This window comes from Chlamydotis macqueenii, chromosome 25, assembly GCF_036417535.1.
Source record: "Chlamydotis macqueenii isolate bChlMac1 chromosome 25, bChlMac1.mat, whole genome shotgun sequence".
Classification (NCBI taxonomy): Eukaryota; Metazoa; Chordata; class Aves; order Otidiformes; family Otididae; genus Chlamydotis; species Chlamydotis macqueenii.
Genome location: NC_141580.1, coordinates 2505451 through 2527861, shown reverse-complemented (window position 1 = coordinate 2527861; position 22411 = coordinate 2505451). Strand labels below are relative to the sequence as shown.

The following is a 22411-nucleotide window of genomic DNA, read 5'->3' as shown; positions in this document are numbered from 1 at the left end:
ATGGGGAGGGGGAGCGGCGGGTGGAGCCTGCCGTATTACCGGATCCAGGAGCTGTGACATGCAGTCTGGCGGAGACGGAGCCCATCGAGCACTGGGCAGGGTGGGGAGGCGGGGGGCACAACCAGAGCCGGGTGGGCACGGGGAGCGGGTCAGGGCCGCTCGAGTGGGACAGAGCATCCGCTGGAGGAAGGGTCCCAGAGGGAGCTGAGAGCAGGACAGGGCTGGGAAGGAGCAGCCAAAGCAGGGTTAAGGGGAGCAGGGTGCTGGGTCGCCCCTGGGAGCCGGGGTCCTGGTGCGGACCCCCACCGGCAGGGCCACGCAGGAGGAGCCGGGCTGTCCCCAGCCCCTCAGGGACTGAGCCGGGACACCCGTGGACGGGACAGCACGGGGTTGGCTCCAGCCATGGGGGGCCCGTGGCAGCCCCCCGGCACCCGCATGCTGCTGGTCCTGCTGCTCGCGGTCCCGATGCTTCGGGTAAGTGTTCCCGGGGGGGACGGGACTGCGGGGAGGAGAGGGTGGGCAGCGAGCGTGGCCCCCTCCGGCCTGTGACAGCCACTTCGGGGTCCGGCCGGCCCTGGGGAGCAGCATGGCAGGGGTCCTGCTCAGGGGTCAGGTCTCCCCCAGCACGTCCCCATCCCTGTCCTCATCCCTCGCGCTGCCCGACCCAGAGGTGACACCGCATCCCGTTCCCAGGGAGGGTGACCCCACTCTGCCCTGCCCGGGGACCGTCCCCTCCGTCCTCACGTGGGTCCTGGTCCTGCAGGAGGGGACTTTGCTCACCCCATCCTCAAAGGAGCCCCAAAGCCCGAGGGGCTGGGGGAGCACCCGCAGGCGTCGAGGTTGGGATGGCCGGAGGGTGCAAGGGCCACACGCAGGACGCTCCCCATCCCGGGGCACATCCATGGGGATGGGACCCCCTTGAAACAGCGGGGACACGGAACGGTTGTGCTGCCGGAGCAACGCGTGGTGAGCCTGGCAGCTCCCGGCAAACCCGTCTGGAAGTTGTCCGATCGCTCCGGCGGGAAATGCCGGAGGGTGGAGGGCTCCAGTGGGACAGGGTTTCGGCCCCGCGTTCCTCTGCAAAGCCGTGGAGATTTCTCCCGGCGCTGCTTGGCTCCGCCAAGTTCTTGGGGTAGTATGGAGGTTTTGCATGATGGAAAGGGAAAGAAAATAAAAAGAAAGAAAGGAGGGAAAAAGGAAGGGAAAAATGGAAGAGAAAAAAAGGAAAGGAAGAGTAAAGGGGAAAAAAAAGAAAAAGAGGGAAGGGAAACAGGAAAAGGGAAACGGGAAAAGGGAAAAGGAAAAGGAGAAAGGGGAAACGGGAAAAGGGAAAGGGGAAAAGGGAAACGGGAAACGGGAAAGAAAACAAGCAGGGCTGGTGGAGCGCTGGAGGCTTTTAGGGCTTTATAAGGAGACAGATGGCATCAGACCTGTTCCCAGATGGGGAAACTGAGGCACGGCAAGGAGTTGCCTGCCCTGAAGCAAGCTCCGAAGGGAGCACTGCGCATTACCTGCTCCGGTGCTCCAGCAGCCAGGCTGCTTTGCGGTAAATAATAAAAACCCCGCAACTTTGCACTTAAAGGGGCTGCGGCACCTCTCCCCATCCGGGACCCTCATCACTGCGATGAAGTACTGTGCTTTCCTGGCGCTGTGCCCAGCAGCCATCACCAAAATGCCCTTTGCAGACTGGGAATTTCCTTGTAAATTTTGTGTTCAGCAGGAAAAGGAAACAAAATCTCCTGGAGGAGGTGAAGGGACCCCAGAGGAGCGGCTGCACGGTGGCCAGGACAGGGCAGGGAGGGACAGGATTCAGCCAAGTGATGCTTTAATGCCCAAAACCACTGCCCCAGATATATCCCGTATCCAGATGCTGCAGCTCCCACCGCATCCGCCCTGTGGGCATGGATGCATGGGAATGGGCATGCAAAATTCATGGCGCGCTCTCAGTTCAGGCTCAGTCTCCCAGTTCTCCAGCTGAAAGCCAAGGGACCGCACCCCAAAAGTGGGAGCTCCTAGGCAGCCCTGTCCCAGGGCGCTGAGCCACCGCATCCCCTGCGTTTTTGGGAGCAGCAGGGTTACGGCGTGCTCCTTGGTGCCTCAGTGCTCCTGCCAGCACACCCAAGAGCTTTAAGGAGTTCGGCGTGCCCGTTTTGCAGCAGCTGCCCAGAAAGCCAGGGAACAGGAGAAGGGTCCCCTCCGACGGCCATTGCTGATGCATCTGGTTAAAATACACCAGCCTGAATGTGAGCAAAACCCAGCTGGCAAGGGAAGGATTAGATATGCCCAAATAGGTGGGTTTTTTAAATCTTAAATGACATGGTTTCCTTGCTCAGGCTTTGAACCTGCTGGCTTCTCCCCTGCTGATGGGGTCGGCCCCTCTGTTTTTAAGCTCAGCTCCTCTGTATGGAGCCTGCATCTCGGCGGAGCAGTGCCCTTCAGCATCACGTGCTTTTGGAGGGAATTAGGAGTAATTGCGGTGGTTCTTTGTGGTGTTTACAAGGCAAACAGTAGAAAGCGGAGGAAATGTCAGGGCGCAAAAGAACAGTTATGTAGAGAGACTCTCCTGGGGCTGGTTGCAGAAGAAATAGTGAATATTGGCTGGTACCCTGCCTGCTCCGGTCTTTCAATGCCCAGCATCCTACTATCTGCCCTTTCCCCCTTCCCAAGGTGCGAGCGACACATCCCGACTGCTCCATCGTCCTCTATTTCCAAAAGCAAGCAGCTGAATGTCTGGAGATTATCAGGAGAGAAAGCCAAACGCCAGCCCCCCCCGGGCCCCTGGGGCAGCAAGGTGAGCACGAGCCATGCGCTGAGCACGGCGCTCACCTCCCTCCGGAGGAGAGGGAGGGTCTGCTGACGGGGTTTTTGGAGGATGATCCATGGTTGGAGGGTTGCAGAGTGCACATGGATGGGGAAAAGGAGGTATTTTCAGGAAAATGGGGAGCGGCGCCAAGGCGAAGGCTGAGGAGCATCCTCAGAGAGCTCCGAAAAATGCTGTTGCAGGGAGGCGGGGGGGCTGAGATTACAGCTGGGGGGGTAGGGGTGGGCTGAGGGGTGCAAACAACCCCAGGGGCTGAGTTCCCCTGGATTTATGGCATACGGCAGTGATGGTGTGGTCCGTGCCCCACGCACAGCCTCCTGCCTTGCTCTCCTCCCCGCACCGATGCTGCGGGGCTGGGCAGAGCTGTGGGCACGGGCGATGCAGAGCCCTGGCCACCAGCATGAGCATCGCACAGCGTGTGTCACCACGTCGTGCCTTCCTAATCCGGTTAGTTCTAATGCTAAACATGTTGTGAGCAACTTAATTTTTACATATCCGGGACTTTTAAACCAGTTAACTAATTGAAAAACAGTTTTAACGTGCTGCTTCTGTACATTTTTTTTTTTCAGTTGCATTTCAGTTTCCATCCAAAAGCAGCTTGGCTCAAATTCTGGGTAAAAATTATCACCTAGTGAATAAGAAATGCGTCATTTCATCTAATACAGATGTAAAAACGAAGCAGCTCAATAAATGCATGTTAAATTGCATAATTGCTGAAGTAACTGTGCAGAGATATAACAGCTCATCCAGTTGAGCAGAGAAAAACCAAGTTGGTTAGAAAAGGTCCGTTTTGCAGATGGTGCCAGCCAGGGGGAAGGAATATCACTGTAGGAAAAAAAAAAGAAGCATGAATGAGTAATTGAAATCAGTATTTAATCGCAGGTTTCCTACGTGACTGCTGCCTCCCTTGCCCCCCTGAACTGAATTTATCCCTTCCCCTTCACTTGCTTGTGCCAGCGCGGGAAGGGTCCTGCTGAGAGCGTGGCATGAGGTGACAGTGGAGGGGAAGGCTCGGATGCCCCGGACCCGATGGCAATATAGCGTCAAGGAGCAGGACGGGGACCTCAGGCGCCAGCATCTTGCTGGGAAACCTGCCTAAAACTGGTTAGGAATGACCTTTCAATGCTCTTGCTTCCAAGTCTGCTGCAGCGTTTGCAGCGTTTACTGCTCTGAAATAGCTGGGAAGAAATAACCTGCTGGTGAGGCTCAGATGATGTCTTTTGGAGGTCTCCAGATACCAGTCAGAGCCGCGAGAGGCGGCCCTGGCAGGTCTGCGTGTAATTAACCAGTGGAAATGCTGAGCAGGAACTTCCCATCAAACTGCATTTTGATGGAAAAAATGCCCTTTTTGGCCACATCAAGGAGAATATCATGAGGATAACGTTGATCTCGGAGATGTTTCAGCCCTCCGCTGGGAAAACGGGAGTAAAGCAGGTTGGGGTCAACCCAAACCAAGCACCTTGGGCTGCCCGGAGACCAGGGGACGGCATGAGGATGCGGTGGCCCCTGGGGACCAGCAATGTGGGGACACTGAAGGCACAGCTCCTGCCTGCAAGGTCTGCAATGAGACACCGTGCCAGTTCCTTTGCTCACGTTTTTTTCACCGTGTCCCCCCAGAAGTTGCCTCCATCACCTCTTCTCCGTGGGAGAGTTGTTCCAATTTCACATAGCTCTAAAAAATGTTATTTTTTCAGATGCTACAGCAGCCTGGGAGAGGGAAACAGAGTGGAAATGGGGACTTAAACCCCTTTTCCCCATCCAAAGGGAGGGGTGGCTTTATTCCCTGGGAATGCACAGCAGAGCTGCGTGAATCCCAGCTCGATCCCTGTGCCGTGGGCTGCTCCTCTGTCTCCCAACCAAGCGATCCCCCAGCACTCACCGTGCTGGGCGAGCTCGGTCACACAGTGAGAGATGCATTCATAGGCAGCGGGATGGCTCTACCACACAGACACATCCAGATATTTCGCTCAGACCCCAAGAAATGAAGCAACTGCTCTCAGTCCCAAGAGCTGTGCGTGGTTCCCCTGTCCTCCAAAGCAAAAATGAAGATGTACCTTGGCGTTGTAATGACAGCCCTGCAAATCCCTCCAAGCCTGGCCCGCTACCTACAGACCGCGTCGCTGAAATCGGAGAAAATTAATTAGATTTGGCTGCATGCACATTCCCTGGCTGGGAATAGACGTGGCTCCAGGTTAATAATGTATATGAACGAGGTTAATAATGTACGTGTGCGAGGAGAGCTGTCCTGGAAGTGTGATGTCTATGTCTCATCTCAGGGTGCCGCAGCACTAATTCTTCACGGCCCCGCGCCTGCTCGGCCGCACTCGTTTCCAGGGCGATTGGAGAGTCCTTTAAAGAGTAACTTAGTGCTAGAGAGAGAAGCAAAATATGCTTGCGCTAATTGCTCTCCAACAAGTCTTGCAGTGCTTTCTCCTATCTTCCTCCTTCAGCCAGGAGAGACGCCCAGAGCTCGGCCACCACAGCTGCTGGGTGCAGAAGTACAGCATAAATCTGCATTATTTTGGGTGCTACTGGGAAAGTCCGAGCCTTTCCCGCACCATTACCCACCCCGGGTGTCCCCGCAGAAGCTCTGGGTCTGCTGTAGCCCCCGGAAATACCAGGTCCTGTCTCGCTGCAGGGCAAAAAGGAGATCTCACCACTGGGGGAGGTGGTTCCCAGAACTGGAGCTGGGATGCTCCTAATTCCTGAGGGGGTACGGCATGGCCCTGTAGATCGGGTGACGGCTGGCCGCTCTCCGCTCTCCCGTTACAGCTGCACAGCCATGCCTGCTGCGGGCTGTGCCTGGGGACCGGGGGGCTCCGTGTCCCCCCAGCACATCCCTTCTCGGCGGCACTAACCGTCCCGTCCCATCCCTCCCCAGGCTGCCTGACTGAGTGGGATGGAGTGAGCTGCTGGTCAGCCCTGCCCGTCGGCCAGTCCCGAGCCGTCACTTGCCCTGACATCCTCCATGTCTTCAAGAAATCCAAAGGTGCAGTGTTCTGAATCCAGCCGGACCGCTCATCCCCTGGGATCAAGGGCTGAGCTGCGCCCGCCCCTGCCTACCTGGGATCCTTGTGCCACCCCAGCCCTTCCCCTCTGGTCCCACGGCTCCTGCCTTGTCCAAAAGCTTGGCAGGTATTGCAATCCAAGCAGGGGATGCCCAAAAGCAGAGATGTAGTGTGCTGCCACACCAAGAAAGTCCCCAAGCTCTTTCATCATCCAGTTCCAAGCAGGAGGACGCCAGGCCATTCTGGTACCGTGCTGCTGTCACAGCCAGGATGCTGGCGATGGGATTTAGGCACTGTCCCGAAGAGCAGGGTGCTGTCCTCAGGCTGGGTGTTTTGGGGGTGCTGATGCAGAGGCCATGCCCGTGGCTCTCATGAGGTCTCTTCCTGTCCCCGCAGGGCTGATCTGGAGGAACTGCACCGAGTCGGGGTGGAGCTTGCCCAGCCCCCCCTACTACAACGCCTGTGAGCTGGAAGCCATGGGCAGCAATAATGACACCGAGTCCAAGGCAAGTGGGTCCCTCAGGGTCCCTCAGCCCACAGAGGGGTCTCTTGGGGATCTCTTGTTGGCCTCATCCTTGTTGCTGAGCTGTCTGGAGGGGGTCTGAGCACAAACCCAGCCTGGGCAAGGGCTAGGGCATCACCCTGCCACCTCCCCGCCCATCACAGACCAGCCCCTCCCAGCCCATGCTGTCTCACTCCACTGGTGCTTTCTCTTCCAGAAAGGCTATTTTGTCACCATGAAGGTGCTTTACACCTGCGGCTACTCCACCTCCCTGGCAGCCCTGTTCTTGGCCATCGGCATCTTCTCCTGCTTCAGGTAGGGCTCGGTGCTGGCTGTTCTGTGGGCTGCAGCTGGAGGAAGGCAGGGTAAATCATGACCAAGGGTAAATCCCCTCCCAGAGCAGCCAGACTCCATCCCTGCCATGAGATGAACAGCAGCATTGTCCTCTCCTGCTGACACATGGACTTTCAGCCCTCAGGTTGCCCTTTCTAGCTCCATTTTTGCAGAGCTCACTGTGCTGCAGAAGGATGCTCTCCGGAGGTGGCTGGAGGATGTTCCCCAGCTCCCCTCATCCTTGGGCAGCAAAGAGTCCCCTGGGCTGGGGTCCAGCCAGGGAAGCAGCTCCCAAAAGAAAATCTCCTCTGGCCGTCTACTCTCTCTGCTCCTCCCTGGGCAGAGCACATCCCTTTCTCCCGCAGGAAGCTGCATTGCACCAGGAACTCCATCCACATGCACTTCTTCACCTCCTTCATACTGCGCGGGGCTGCTGTCTTCATCAAGGACGCTGTCCTCTTCTCAGACGAGTCTGTTGACCACTGCACGATGTCGACGGTAAGGTGCTGAGCCCCAGCCCAATGCAGGAGCGGGCGCCATGTGCTGGCCTGGAGGGATCTAGCTGCATGTGCAGCAGATTTAGCGCTGCAAAGAGGAGGGAAAGAGAAAAGGTTGGCTTGAGTGGACTTCAGGAGGTTCACGACAGCATCTCTGCATGTGCCCTGTGTGCAGCAAGCATATTACGCCCTCAAGGTTCTCCCTGGTGTCAGAGAGTTTCCCAGAGGCGCTGAAGCTCTGCACGACCCCAGCAGCACCACGTACACCCAAACGGACCTTGCATCTCTGGATGTGCAGGTTTGGGGGTGTCAATAGAAACAGAAACCCCTGTGTGCAGCCCAGGTGGACACCACAGATACAGATTTCTGAAGGTCCTACAATAACAGCCTGCGTTCATCTGCCCACGTTGTGCAGACAGAGCAGAAAATGTCACAGGTGACATGCAAGATGGGTGCAGCATTCCTGGGGTTGCACTGAAAGACCATCGCAGGTCTCCTTGATCAGAAGGACACAGAGGGTGACCATCCCCTGTACCCCCAGGACAGTGCCTGACACCGGCCAGGACTCCTGAGCCTTTTCCCTCCTCATCCTCGCAGGTGAACTGCAAAGCAGCCATTGCCTTCTTCCAGTACTCGGTCCTGGCCAACTTCTACTGGTTGCTGGTGGAGGGTATGTACCTGCAGACCCTGCTGCTGCTCACCTTCACCTCTGACAAGAGGTACATCTGGTGGTACATCCTCATCGGCTGGGGTGAGTGTGGGACCCCCGGCACAGCAGCCCCTCCAGCAAGGTTCCATTGAGGGACCAGGGACAGGGGCAGGAGGGTGGTCAGGAGGTGACACACAGACAGGCACATCACCATGTGGGCACCATCTCCTTTTAAAACATGGAGAAAGGGGGAGGCCATCACCTTCCTGCCACCTCCAGGGCCCCAGATCTGACCTGGACACGTGCTGCTGGGGACAAGGGGTGGAGGGGAGGTACAGGGGCTCCCTAGAGCCCCAGGGTGACTCCGCATCCCTGCTTGGGTCCTGTCCTTGCAGGTGTCCCCATGCTTACAGTCTGCGTGTGGGTGGTCGCCAGGCTGTGGTACGACAACCACGGGTAAGAGCAGCCACCCCTCGTCTTTCTCCAGGCCAGTTCGGCCACGTGTCCCCCATGCAAGTCCCCAGGGGATGGATGAACTTATTGGATGGGAGGCTGAGGAGGGGAGAACTGGGGCAGCACTTTATTTTAACGCTATTTCCATTTTCTGGTGGGGCACATGCTATGGCGGAGGTGCTGTGCAAACGGGGCAGAGGGCTGGGGAGGGCGGCAGGGTGAGACCTGAGCTAAAAGGGTGCAAGCGGGTGGCAGAGCCATTTCTCCTCTCCCGTAGGTGCTGGGATGACTATACCAGTCTCTACTGGTGGGTGATCAAGGCTCCCATCCTCCTGGCCATATTTGTGAGTATGTCCCCTGAGCATCCTGGCCCCAGAGCTGGGGGTCCCATATGGACACGTGGACCCGAGCAGGGGTCTGTGCAGAGCCTGAGACACAACTTCCCACGGCAGGTGAACTTCCTCATCTTCCTTAACGTCACCAGGATGTTAGCACAGAAGATCCGGTCCCCGGACATCAGCAAAAACTACAAGCAGCAATACATGTAAGGGCTAGCTCAGGCAAGGGAGAGCTCCCCTCACCCCAGTTTCTGGGGGGACCCAGGGCAGGAGACCCCCTTCCCTGGAGAAGCACAGAGGAGGACCATCCTCGGAGCCTCCAAGACCTACCTTTCATGGAAAACCTGTTTTGGGATAAGACTAAGCTCTTGGGAAGGGCTTGTCTTGCAGGGCAGCAGAATCACTGCCTGCACCCAGGCCCCTGCTCATGCCACCACTCCCTGCAGGAGGCTGACGAAGTCCACACTGCTCCTCATCCCTCTCTTCGGGGTACACTATGTGGTGTTCGCGCTCTTCCCCGAGCACATCGGTGTGGACGCCCGGCTGTACTTCGAGCTGGTCGTTGGCTCCTACCAGGTACAGGCTGGGGGAGATGGGTAGGCAAAATCCCCATGTACCCATCCCATCCCAAGATCACACCAGGAGACCCTGGGATGTGCTTCTGGGACTTTATACTCTTTTGGGAGAGGCTGTGTCCCAGGCACCCCTCAAACACCAGACACAAGGCACAACGGTTGTGGTCTGGTGAACAACTTGCACCGATACCATACCCCTGCTGCCCGTGGGACGGGGTAGGAGGTGTGGGAGGATGCTAAACGCAGGCAGCAGATCAACAGAGAAGGGTCCAGCCCCTTCCCTTGGGTGAAATTTTCTCTTTCTGTTCTTTTCAGGGGTTCCTGGTGGCTCTGCTGTACTGCTTCCTGAATGGAGAGGTGCGTGTCCCCCCCCCAACACCAACGCCCTGGGCACCACAGCCATGCAAACACCCCCAAGGGTGCAGCCCACGGAGCCTTGCAGGCACCCAGCCGTGCATGTGTGCACATCTGGGCACGCAGACACTCCTGAGGGTGCATCCTGACACATGTTGTGTGCACACAACCATGCATGCGTGCACACCGTGCATGCGGGTCCCCACCCTCTGGCACCCCAAAACCGTTGTTGAGCTCAGGGTGCAGCTCCTGCCCCTCTGCCAGGTGCTGACAGGTGCTCCTGGGTGCCAGCACCAGTCCGTGGTGTCGGTTCAGGTCCAGGCTGAGATCAAGAGGAACTGGGGCAAGTGGCAGTCATCCATGGAAAGCAACGTCTTCAATCTGGCGACCCAAGACTTCTCAGCGTGATGAGGATGGCGTTCAGAGGGAAATACCTCCTCAAGGACGGCGGTGGTGGCGCAGCTCCACAGCTACAGTCCCAGAAACACAGTAAAAAGCATTTTCTGGGTCTGGCACCCTCACAGGGTGGTGCGAACGGCCGTTGGGAAAAGCTCTGCCGGCATGGGTGCTGGTGGCTCTCGAGGATCCCTACGGCAGTCTCACTGGCCCAAAGCTCCCTTCATGGTTTGTTCAGCGTTTTAGGCAAAGGGAAGAGAGCTTCTCCACCTTTTCTGCCCCAGGATTGGATAGGAAACACAAATAACACTTCACAATGGACATTTGGCATTTTTTTTGTTTGGCACTGGAATTAAAATTGAAGTGGCTCCAGTGCTGAGGGGTTTTTACCCACTTTTCTTGGTTTAAAAAAATTGTTTCCCTTACAGGAAAATGCCTAAACACAGCCCCCAGGAGCCATTCCAGGGGTGAGAAAAAGACTGACAGCTCTCTATGAGACCCCCAACGGTCTCATGACTCCAATCCTCCTCTGATTTCCAAAATGTTTCCCTTTCTCCCGTGCCTGTTGCTTCAGCTGCTCTCAGCGACAGGGAAGACGGTTCGTCATCCTTGCCGTGTCGGCTCGGAGGGGCTTTGCAGCGCTCCCGGGGGCTTTGCACTGGAGAGACAGGGCGGTTTGCAAGCGGTCAGGCTCAGCTGTCTTCACTTGGGGCTCATTTGCCTGGGACTGGGGAGGTTTTTGCCAATAAAATCTCGTTCTGAAGTCCAGCATCGCTTTTCAGAGGCTTAGTTTGCTCTACACACCCAGATAACTTGGTACCAGGCTTGCCAGAGGGTGGAAGCCCTGCCAATGTCCATAATGCCTGGAAATATTCCCCAGGGGAGAAACCCCTGCTTTTCCTCTGCCTGGTGAAGCAGCCAGGCTCTGGGTACAGCCACAGAGAGGAGATGGAGGAGGAGGGTGAGAAGCACAAGATGGATCCATCACAGGCTGTCCCAGAGGTGCTGGGGTGCTGTGTCCCCTCTGGGTTGGAGCTGCCACCATCATGCCACAGCCTGGCCTCATTTGCCCCTATAAGCATCCTTCACCCTCCCCGGGCTGAGCTCCTGCCATGCCAAAGACAGCTCCAGGAGCGAGGAAGGCCTCGAATGCCCTTTCCCCAAACCTCCTGGTCCCTCCCATGTTCCCTAGACCTGAGCCACCGGATCTCAGCAGAGCTTCTCACACTTCCTAGGTTGTAATTTCTCCGTGTAGCCACGTGCCCTTCCTTAAATAAAACCCTCGTGTTGGCCCTTTTCCAGGCTGCAGGATCTCCAGAGATCCCATCTGGTCTCACAAAGAGACACTGAGAGGGAAACAAGAGCCCCTGGCTTGATTTGAGGTGAGATGGAAGATGCTTTGCTAAACAACTTCCCCAGGCCAGCAACATCCTGCGTCGTGGGCCGGGATAACCTCCCGAGGAGCAGAGCAGCTGGCAAATAAAAGCCTGCAGCTGTGAAAAACTCAGAGGGGAATAAACATCTCGCTCCATCGTTAGCGAGGAAGATGCTGTTTTGGCAGGGATGTGAGGCAGACAGGAGCAGCAGGTTACACCAGGGCTGGGGATGCTCCCTGGGAATGTCACTGTTGCCACAAAGCTTTGAAAAGCACAGGGGTTTGCATTATTTTCAGCCGGAATTGGCCCTTTCTGGGTGCTAAACCCGCACCCCGAGGGACCCACTGAGGTTTGCTGGGCTTCAGCTCCCTGGTCCCCTCGGTGCACGGCAGAGCCTGCGAGGACAGGAGCCCGGCACGGGTGTGGGAGGGCTGATGTGCCACCGCCGCAGAGACCTGGCATCGCTTTGGGTCTGTGGGAAAGGTTTGCAAAAAGGTTTACTGCCTCTCTAGCTTGGACCGTGCCCTATGGCTGCGTATCTGGGGCAGCTGAACCCAGGCAGAGCAGGGCCAGGTTTTTCCCACCACCCCTCCAGCGTGGTCCGGGGTGCCGCAATCGCCTGGCATCCCCATCGCCCACCCTGTCCTGGGCGTCCCTTGTCCTCCCCTCGGGCAGAGGGGGTCCAGGAGAAATGGGGGGGATGTTTGGGCTGGAGCCGGTGGGTGGCACTGCGGCCTCGCCGCGGGCGCTGACATGGGATCCGGGGTGTCAGTCCTGGAGCGCGCGGTGTCCCTGCGTGGACCACGCCGGACACAGGCTCAGCCCGCCTGGAGGGACCCCCAGCACGTCCCCGGGGGCTGCCGGCTGCTGGCCCGGGGTGCAAGCACCCGATAACTCTACCCTGAGATCACCCAGGGAGTAAGGTAAGGGGGCCACAGCGCTTTGGGGGAGTGTGCACCCAGCCCCACACGTGTCCCAAGGCTTCAGCGAGAGCTGCGACCCCCCTAGAGTCCCCCTCTGTGGTCCTGGCCAGGTGAGGGTTAATCAGGGATGGGAATAAGGCTCAGGGCTGGGACAGCTGTGCCTTTGCCTGTTGTTTCTTTCCCTGCCTGCATCCCCTGCTCCTCCGGGGGCTGCCAGGCCACTTGGACGCCGAGGGGACCCCCACGCCTGTGCTTGCACCCACTCCTTCATCCCTGCTCCGGGATGCTCCCGGCTCTGCTGCTCGGGGAGTTCGCCCTGCAAACGTCACCTCGCCGTGCCCCGGATCAATGGCACAGCTTGTTTCCACCCTGCACAGAGCTCAGCCAGAGCCTGGCCCCACGCAGCCCCCGTGGACGCAGCCAGCCCCACGGTGGGGCAAGCGCCTGGCAGCACAGGAGGGTCAGGATGCGTCCAGCACCCGCAGCTGTGGGGGAAGGCGCAAGGCAAGGCGCCTCAAATACAGCAGGGTCCAGCGGGCTGTGCCAGGCATTGTCCTTATCCCACCCTGTCACCCTAAGAACAAGATTTTTGCATCCAGATTGGTGCTGGGGGCTCCCATTCCGGTTGGGATTCAGCTGGTTTTGCAGGTGGAGCTGTGCCCTCATCCCTGCCCAGTGCCTGGCTGGGCACCCTGGGACGCCCCCAGTTTCCCGGAGGGCAGGAGCCACGTCCCGCGGTTTCCACCCTCACACACCTCACCCCGGGGTTACTCTAGGCTGCAGCCAAAGCAAAAAAAAACCACCAGTGCAGCTTGCACAGGCTTCCCGACGGTGACAGGGCTGGGTTCGGGGCAGCTGATGGGACCCGCTGAGCATCCCCTGAATTTCCTGCTGTGACCGACGGAGCAAGTGGAAAGTCCCCAGCGCCACAGCGGGAGGACATCCCTGTCCCTGCCCTCCTCGCCGGCTGAAACCACCAGCCGCGCAGGGGATGCTCTTGGCCCGTGGGTACGGGCTGTTTCCTCGCTGCTGGGCTGTAGCAATCCCCTGGGAGCTCACGTGGGGCTCTTCACCCCCTCCTTCCCTCGGCTTCAGCCACTCTGAGCCCAGCCTGGGCTCCAAGTTGGCAAAAAAAAAAAAAGCCCTGGCGTTGGTTTTTATTGGAATAAATCCAGGTTATGCTTCCCATGCACACCTTCCGCATCCCCTGAGCGGAGCTGAGCCTCTGTCCCACACTGCGGGTGGGAGGCTGGAGGCAGGGAAAGGAGAATTGCCGTGAGAACGCACCGGCAAGGGATGCCAGGCTGGGGGGGACAGGTGCTTCAGCTCCGACAAAGCCCACGCCAGCGTGGGAAAGTTGCTACAGGGTATTTTGGGACCGGACAAGCCACAGAAGATCTGTGCAGAGCCAGTGGTGCTGGAGAGATGATGAGGCCCCTCTGACGGGACTGGGTGCTGGGGTGGTTGGTCCACTCCCAACACAGCCCTGCACACCCCAAGAGAGGTGACCCTTGCAAGCTGGGCACCCCTCCACGCTCTCTTCCCAACCCTGGGTGCCCACTGAGCACCCTGCTACCCCTAGAAAAGCTTGGGCACACAAAGAGCACCCAACAGCCCCGTCAGGAAGGGCAAGAGGGGAGACAGGCACATGGCAAGCCCCTCTTTTGCACCGTCCTGTGCCAGCCTGGCTCTGGCTCGCGGAGGTCCCCCAGGGCAGGGCACGCAGCAAGGTCCACGGGCTGAGATGTGCTGGCGTCGAAGCAGGATGACGGTCGCTGGTCTTCCCAGCCATCGGATTCTCCCGGCGTGCAAGATACAGGGTGCTGGCGCAAAATCAGGCAGCGTGGGGAGGACAAAGCAGAAGGGACAGACACCCCCCGCTCGCAAACAGGAGGAGCGTGGCTAGTGCTGGGCGCTGCACGGCTGGAATAACCCTCCCAAAAAGCCACCGACCCGGGGCCGACATTGGCAGCAGGGTTGGCACCGACTCCCCGCTCCCGCCCTCGCAGTTGTCCCACTGCTCTTTCCAATTGCGTGTCACTTCTGGGAGAGACGGATGGGAAGGTGCTGGCTGGGGTCCCTTCCCGCCTCCCCTCCGCCTCCCCACGGCCCGTTCGGTGCCAAAGCCAGCCCCAAGCCACCTCAACATCTGGGACGCCCTGCTCCACCACCGTCACCACCCTGGCTGGCCGCGTCCCTGGCTTGGGACGTGGCCGGGGTGGCCATGGGGCAGGGTTGGGGGAGGTCTGTTGACACAGGACCCCGGGAGCGCTGGGCGATGCGGCCGCGGGGGTTCGCAGGCGCCGCCAGCCCCATGATTGGCGCGGCGGGGGACGAATGCCACAGCTGAGACGCGCGGCCCAGGCTACCTGAAGGACCCCGCGTGTCCTCAGGTTTCACTCATGACCATCTGACAGCAGCAGCAGCTGCTCTGCCAACAGGCACTCGCTGAGCCAAAGCCTCCAGGAGTTGAAGGAGAGGGAAATTCTGGCCCTAAAAGGTCTCTCCTTGGGATTTCGCTCTCTCTACCCAACAGTAAGTACTGAGTTCAGCCCTGGGTTGACGCGAGGACACCGGGCAGGGTCTACAGGGTCTTGGATGTCCCCGGGTTTGTCGTTCTCGTGGTGCCCGGAGCAGTGCAAGCAACAACGCAGGCTTCACTGTCCAATTGCCGGAGGTGGACAGGAGCAGGACAGCCCCCGCGGTCGCTAGGGTGGTGTGTAGGGCTGTAAGACCCCCCTACACGGAAAACAGCCCATAATAGGGGGAGAATGTCCCCGCAAAGTCGCCAGGAAGCAGGGCACGGGGATGTGGGTGCCAGCAGCCACCGGACCCTCGGTGGCCACTGACCTGCCACCAGGATGGGAGGGGACGGCAGGGGATGTGACGGGCAACCGGTTTCTGAGCCACCTTCCCACCCGGAGGACCGGCGCTACAGGCAGAGCTTAAAAGTCACAAGTCGCCTTTCTCCCAGCTTCTCCTCCTGGAGATCTAAATATAAACCTCAGCTTGGCCAAGCCAAGGTTGCAGGAAAGGTCTGCGGGGTGCTTCGCAGTGTCTCCTTTCGGAAAGGCGCCTGTCCCTGCAGAGCCCTGTCCCCCATGGGGGAGCGGTGACAGACCCCCACGGGGACAGGGGGAGGAGGCGGGACCCTTCTGCCACACCAAAATGGTGGTGACAGTGGGACAGAGGTGAGAGGCTGTCATTTCCCCCACTCCCCTGTGCAGAGGCACAGCCCACAGATTTGGGGTGCTGGGGAGGCGGGGGGGGGCTCAGATCCCACCACGGGCAGCTGAGAAACAGCAACACCAGGGTGGGATTCAGCTCATTTTTTGGGTGCCAAACCCCCCCTCGCACAGCTGTGACGTGGCCGTGGGACCCTGCCTGCGGTGGGTGCACGGGGCTGCACAGAGCTCCTGGACCCTGTGCCATTTCGGAGTCCATCCCCAGGCCATCAGCCACCCCAGTCCCCCCATCCCTCCCACCAGCAACCAGCCCAGATCCCGCAGCGCCGGTCTCTCGCTCCCCGCAGCCGGTGCTGAGCTGCAGGTGAAGTTTGCGGATTAGCACACGCGTTTCCTCCCCTGCCCGCGCCGCTGCGGGTGGAGATGCGAGGGATCAGCCCGGATATCGACGTAAATTCCGTAAAACCCTGGGGACAGCGGGACACCCCAGTCGGTCCTGTTGTGCAAGGGAGATCCTGCACGTGTGGCTGATGGATGGATGCTGGGAGCGCTGGAGCTGCCCCCTCCAGCCCTTGCTGGGAAAAAGCCTGATTTTATAATGGTTCAGGGGGGAAAGGGCACGTTTGTGGGAACTGGGTAAAGAACACAGAGTCCTGCCTTGGCTTGGCTGTGCTAATATTTAAATAGCATCTTCTATTTTCTGGTGTGCGCATGAATGTCCGGTGAGCGTTACTGAGGAAAGAAGGGCCCTGCGGAGCCCCTCCGGCAGCTCCGTCGCCGCTCGGGGAAATTTGCTGGAGGTGAGGGTAAGACAGCAAGCGGCAGCATCGTTTCTGCGTTCAGCGGGTTGGACTGATGAGGTTCATATGGAAGGGAGGAAGGGGCAGAACACGGTGGATCCTTTGGGAGTTATGAGGGAAAAGATCCCAGCTGTAGCTCCGGAGATGCCGGGAAGGGTGCTCAGCCTCTGTGCCTGTCTGTCTGTCCAGCTGCCTCCCTCTTTCGTTATTTATACAGCCCTTGGGATCATCCCGTCTCCGAGCTCCCCTCAGCCAGATCCAAGCGGATCAGAATGAGATCTCTCGGGAGCTGGAAGGCAAGGTTGGATGTGGGGCTCAGCGCCGGAAGCTGGGTGTGGGGAGGGCCGTGATGGCTGCGGCTGCCCCGTGTTGGTCCTGGGTTGCGGGGTGCCTGGTACGGGGTATGGGGGTGCAGAGGCTGTGGTGGGAAAACGGACATCCTGCAGCCCTGGGATGCTGCCTGGGCCCCGATGTTGCAAATCCCACGGGAGCAGCAGGTCTGGGATCTGCTCCCAGCGCTGCTCATTGGGGATCCATATGGGAGCCGACAGGTCCGTGTCTCTCCTGGCATCCCTCAGGGGTGGCTGCATCGCTGCCCCCCACGTCTCCTGAGTTTGGGGGACCCCGCGGTGGGGTAGCAGGTCATTTCGGCCCCACACCATCCTCCCTTCCCCCACGCCGTCCCCTCACTGCCTTCGCAGCACTGCTCAGATCTTTTCCAAGCCTGACATGGGAGCCGCTGGCAGGGAGGAGCTGGAGGCTGGATGACACCCGAGTGCAGGCGGTGGGCAGTGGGCAAGCGCAGGGTCCCCGCTTTAACCCTTCCCCGCCTGCTCGAGCCTCTACCGCGGCCAAAAGAAACCCAAGCAGCCATCTGCTCCGGCGTCCCCTTTCCAGCAATGCCCGCCCCGGGGGGTCAGCAGGGACAACGGGATGGAAAGGCAGCGGGGACGAGGGGTCACACTCCCCCGCTGCATCCCCCGGCTCCGGGCAGGAGGGGGTTAGCGCGTTGCTGCAGGATGTTGCAACCTCCTATTTCCATCTGTGGCCCAGGAGAGTATCTGAGGACTTCACAGCTTCCAGCCTATGTGTGCCGCCCCCGCCTTCGAGAACATCGCAGTACCTTTGGTAGGGCTGCAGGAAAACAGGCACTGGAGTGCCGGCGTTCCAGTAAATGCTGATCAACGGCAACCAATTAATTGTATAAAATCAATTTCCATGCTGCTTATCACGCCAGTTGCGGGACACCTCCGCAGGAGATGTATTTTTGAGGGGGGCAGGTAGCGGTTTATGTCCCTGGGGGAGGCTGGTGCCCCCTTAGTGTGTCCGGCGATAGGGATTTGTCTCTGCAAAGGACAGCACAGGCTCAGCTGCGTCTCTGCAAGGCGCTGGGGAAGGGAGCAGCACCTCGCGTGGCACGCGCGGAGCACCCATGGCGGCTGGGGCCCCGCCGAAGGCGCCGCTGCGATGCGCCGTGAAACGCGGGATTGTGCATCACGTCCTTCTCCTCCGCGTAAATCCCCCGAGCGCCGGCACAGCCCTCGGCTCGCGGGTGTCCTTGTCCCAAAGTGTCCAATAGTCCTCATCCCAAAGTGCATCGCAAGGCAGGGGGTGGGTTGGCTGCTGCCAAGAAAGGGGCTGGAGGGTGTTTGGAGACCTCCTCTTGGTCCGCCCGGGAAAGACAGCACCCAACAGGCAGAACGCCATGGAGGAGCATCATTCCCATAGCAGGGATCTCGTTACACCTCTGCTTCAAAATCAAGCACGCACTCCTGCGTTTGGCCCACGCAACCTTGCTGTGGGTGACCTGTGGGTCGCAGTGAGCAACCTTGGCCGCTCTGGACCAACCTGACCATGATGGCACCTGAAGAGCGTGGAGCGCTGCAGCATCTCCATCCCCCTGGTCTGGCTGGGGAAAGGCATCCGCCAGCGTTGGGGTTGCTCTGGCATTTTTTTCCAAGGTTTTTCAACAGACTTTTGCTCAGCATCGGGCAAATTGCAGGCAGCACAGCTTCTCCCAGTTGCCTGGGACAGCAAATGCTGCTTGGAAGCATCCCGCATCCCTGCCGGTGCAGTGGGCTTGGGCCACGCTTCAGGCAAAGGAACAAAATACAGCGAGGGGAGGGTAAAAACCCACGGCGGAGACAGGAGTCGGCACGGGGGGGACGTGTCACTAATGGGAGCCAGTGGTGCTGGCGGGCGAGAGGCTGGTGTTGGAGCCACACAAACTATGAGACTGAGCACTTAAAAAACTCAGGAATTCAAAGGATAATGCTGGAAAATGAAGAATTATTTTTTTTTCTCACTCTTTAAGTCTTCCGAGCCCACCACTAGTTGAAAACAGAGTGCGAAAAGGATTGGGGTGACTCTTTCTTAATTTTTTTACTGGTGTTTTTGTGAAAATTTAGCACCAGCTCCCTTTAAAAGGGAGCACTCTGAAAACACAGCAAGCTTACGATGGTTTCAGAACCGCCGCAGCGGCAGAGGTCTAGCGTCCCGCAGCTGCATCGTAAGAGGCATTTGTTTGCAGAAGAAAATTTTAGAGACTCCTCGTATCTTTCCAGATAGTCTTGGTGATGTAGCTACAGCGAAGCATTGGGGGATGACAATGTAGCTGGAGATAGTAAACATCAGGCTCTGCAATAGCACGTTATCGTGTTGCAGAAAGGGACATAAAGCTGTTTATAAAATGGCTAATTTCGTCTGGCACAACTGAAGGGTGTTGATCCTCGTTACTGCTAGAAACGCCTATAATCTCAGAAACGCGAAGGCAGCTCCAGGCCCCGCTCGGCTCGCCGCTAAATCACCCACGTGCGTGACTTACAGCCGGCGTGACTTACAGCACCCGCTGTGCTCTTCACGGGCAGAAAAAAAACCACATTTCGCATTAGATTTTTAAAATTTCCTCACTTTTTTTTTTTTTCAAACCTTGGGGAAATTACAGCAGGAGATAAACAAGCCTTTTTCAAGGCATGACACCCCTAGGACCACGTCAGAAGGGGTTTTTTTTCTACAGCCATCAGACTTTCCAACAAAGCACTGCGTTACCTGGCGCACTCAAGCATCACAAAAAAAAAAGTGCAAATATTCTGAATCTCAAACAAAATCCACGGCAGCGGATGGCGTTGCCGCCACAGCACAGGGCTCAAATCGCCTCCCGCATCCACGGTGGCCGGATTTGGCCCTGCTCCTTCTCCTTTCCCCACGGTCCCACCACCGACTCTGAGCGGTCAGGGGTATGGAGGCGGGACACGCAGAGGGGATAAGGGCGCTGGTGTTTCATCATCCCCATCAATCTCCCTGTCCTCTGTGGATGTACAAACGCTGTCGACCGCACCGCGTGTCCATGCCCTTGGGCTGGGTTTGAACCAATTCCACGTTCTCCTGGCAGCAGGTCTCCTCGCCCATGAGGTTTGGGTTTTTTAAAGCCTATTTAACGTGTTCAGAGCAGCGGTTCCCCCGGGCAAGCGAGACGGCTGCTACGGGGATGGGCGGCATGGAGGATGGATAGCAGCAGCACCCAGGGTGCATGTGGCTGAGAGCCCATCCCTGTGACTCATCCCCAAACCCTGTGGCTGGTCCTCATTGCACCATCCCACCCCGCCCTGGGTCCTCTTGGGGGATAAATCAGGGAGGGAAGGAGAGGGCTGGGTTTTCCTGTGCTCAGTTAGGCTTGGGGTGCTGGTTTGGGTGGAAGTGGTGTGTCCCAGGAGGATTTGGGGTGCAGGTAGCAAGGAGCGGGTGCTGTGAGATTGTGCTTTTGGTGTGCTGTGATGGATTTGGGTGGTGTGCACAATGAGGTCTGGTTTCCAGAGCTCCTGAGCTGCTGGGTGCTGGTTTACCTCTCCTGGCATTAACCTCTTGTAGCTACAAGCGTGTGGGCCAGCTCTGGGGTCCTCGGCAGCGACTCTCCTGGAGCTGGCTGCCCACCAGCTTTGGTGTAGGAGCTCATTGTTTCCACGCCTATCCCTGCTGCAGGGAGTGCCCCCGGGCTGTGTGCACTTGGCTGGGCATCACCTGGCTCTACCAGCTCCTGGCGAGGGAAGCTGATTTACGCTGGCTGAGGACCATCCAGGTTGTTTTCTGTCTCTGACTCGCATTCCTATCAGCCCGTTCCAGGATTTTTTCCAGAGTGTCTCCTGTTAAGTCTTGAGGGCAGGTTTGTGGGTGGATGGGAGCAGCTCCTGGAGATGTTTGGTGGTCTTGGGGATCATCACTGGGGAGCAGAGCCCTGGAGCCTGGTGATGGGCTGAGCCCAGCACCTGCATGGGCCAGCAGGATGGGGGGAGGCCCTTGGCCATTGTGTGCCCCCCCACAGCCACATCTGTATGCAACAGCCAAGAAAATCCCTCCCCCTCTTCCTCAGCCCACAGGAGGTTATTTTGTGTGCAGGGATGAAGTCCCAATTCTGGACAGGGTGGCTCTCCAAGCAGTCCCAGACAGGACCCTGTCACCCTTCCGTCTGTCCTGATTATTCAGAACCTATTACACAGCATCTGTTGGTAGCTTCCAAACCACTCCTCTTATTCTGGAGGATGATGCATTTGTGTGGCCTCAGAGGGGCAAAAATATCAGAGGAAACTGAACTTCTATCAGAGCGAAGGCCGCGTGTGCCTGAGCAGGGAGCTGCTCCCAGTTGCCTGCTGGTAATTGATGATGCTGAACTGGGGACGTGAGATGCGCGTCCATGGCGTGCCAAGGTGTTGGACGTGGGCAGTGTGTCACGATAAAAAAGAGTTATCCAGCTTAGCTGGGAGTCCAAAATTTAAGGCAGCAATAAATAGCAGGTCAGAGCTACTGGTCTCTTAGCATGGAAGCTGATGGGGTAAGGGTCTACCTTTGAGAAGGGACTCTGGGGGGACCCAGGTCCTGGGGAGATGGGGGGCAGAGCCCCACGAGGGTGATCTGCTCCTGGGACAGCACCTGTTGCTGCCCCCAAATTGCTTTTACCTATCAGAGGTGCAAAGAGTTTGATCTCGTTATTTATAGCTGCTGCTGTAAATGTGCCAGGATGTCCCAGGCTGGGAGCAGAGGGGTTGTCCCCCCGTCCCAACGGCTGGGGGTGGCTGGTCCTAGGGTGAGCTGTTTCACCCAGGGCGGTGGGATTCGGCTGTCTGCTCCAAACTGGTGTGGAACTGGGCTTACTGGGGGAAGGGGAGCAAGGGGTGCTGAGCCAAGCCCCCTGTAGAGCCTGCATTTGGCTCTCAGCTCCTTCTTTTTTGGGAAACAGCGATGGACCAGAGATGCTGATGGCTCCAGGGCTGCAGCATGCAGGAGATGGATGTAGGTTTCAGTCCTGATCCTGCTCCCTGGGGTCATCCCTGTATCTCTGGGCGGCCACCAAGGGGTCAGAGCAGGACCAGGTGCTGCAGAAGACCCTAATAAGCCACAGAGCAACATCACGGGGCAACAACCCCTTTGAGGAGCCCCTGCTTAGCCGTCGGCAGTGCTGCCATCCCTCAGCATCTCCCCCTGCGGCTGCAAGCCCCGCGCCTGGTCTGCTCCCTCGGCAGTCGGACCAACGTGGCGTGGCACGATGGGTTTAGCCCAGCGAGTGGAAGAGGAGACGTGGGCCGAAAGCAAAGCAGGTCCTGCTCGCTCCCGCTCCCCTCCTGCGTTCGCTTCTGCCGGGGCAGGAATGAGCAGAGTCATGGGGCTGCGGAAACCTGACTCCTGCCGTGATCGCTGGTGGCAGCTGGAGGCACAGCCAGCTCCACAGGGACTGCAAGCTGGGCCCAGCGAGCTGGGACAGGGCACTGCTGGGGGTTTGGAGGGGCAGCACCCAGCGGGAGGCTCCGGCGATGGTGAGGACCAGGCAGCACCCCACGAGCCGAAATCTTGGGGAGCAGTGTGCTGCTAAAGCCACTGAAGCCGTGCAGAGCACTGGCATGGCTCGTGTCACAGGCTCACCCTAACAGCTCCCCGAAGCTGTATTTCCAGGGAAATTGGGCCTGGATAGACCAGCAAACTCCTGCGAGTCCTCAGAGTCCCCGGGAGAGGGGATGGGTGCTGTGGGTCCTGAGCATGCACCAGTGCATCACCGGAGGGACTCGGGGCGACAGAGCCAGACGCAGCCCCATGCGTTTGGCTTAAGCTTTGAGGCCACTGGTATCAAGAGGATGCAAGGGGCAAGTTTCCAGAGTGTGAAATGGGTGTAAATCTGGAATAACTCTGGATGACAGCAATGGCGATGCCCCGCTG

General features: G+C 58.5%; 1 protein-coding gene across 1 annotated transcript; it reads left to right on the top strand.

Moving 5' to 3' along the window:
- The first annotated feature begins 402 nt into the window (after window positions 1-402).
- LOC104483255 (vasoactive intestinal polypeptide receptor 1) lies at window positions 403-9938 on the top strand. Its single transcript, XM_086766751.1, has 13 exons — window positions 403-474; window positions 2668-2791; window positions 5703-5810; window positions 6226-6335; window positions 6549-6646; window positions 7030-7162; window positions 7759-7912; window positions 8206-8266; window positions 8541-8607; window positions 8716-8807; window positions 9048-9177; window positions 9492-9533; window positions 9846-9938. The coding sequence occupies exons 1-13, from the start codon at window positions 403-405 to the stop codon at window positions 9936-9938; spliced, it is 1284 nt and encodes a 427-aa protein (XP_086622877.1).
- Window positions 9939-22411: the final 12473 nt, after the last annotated feature.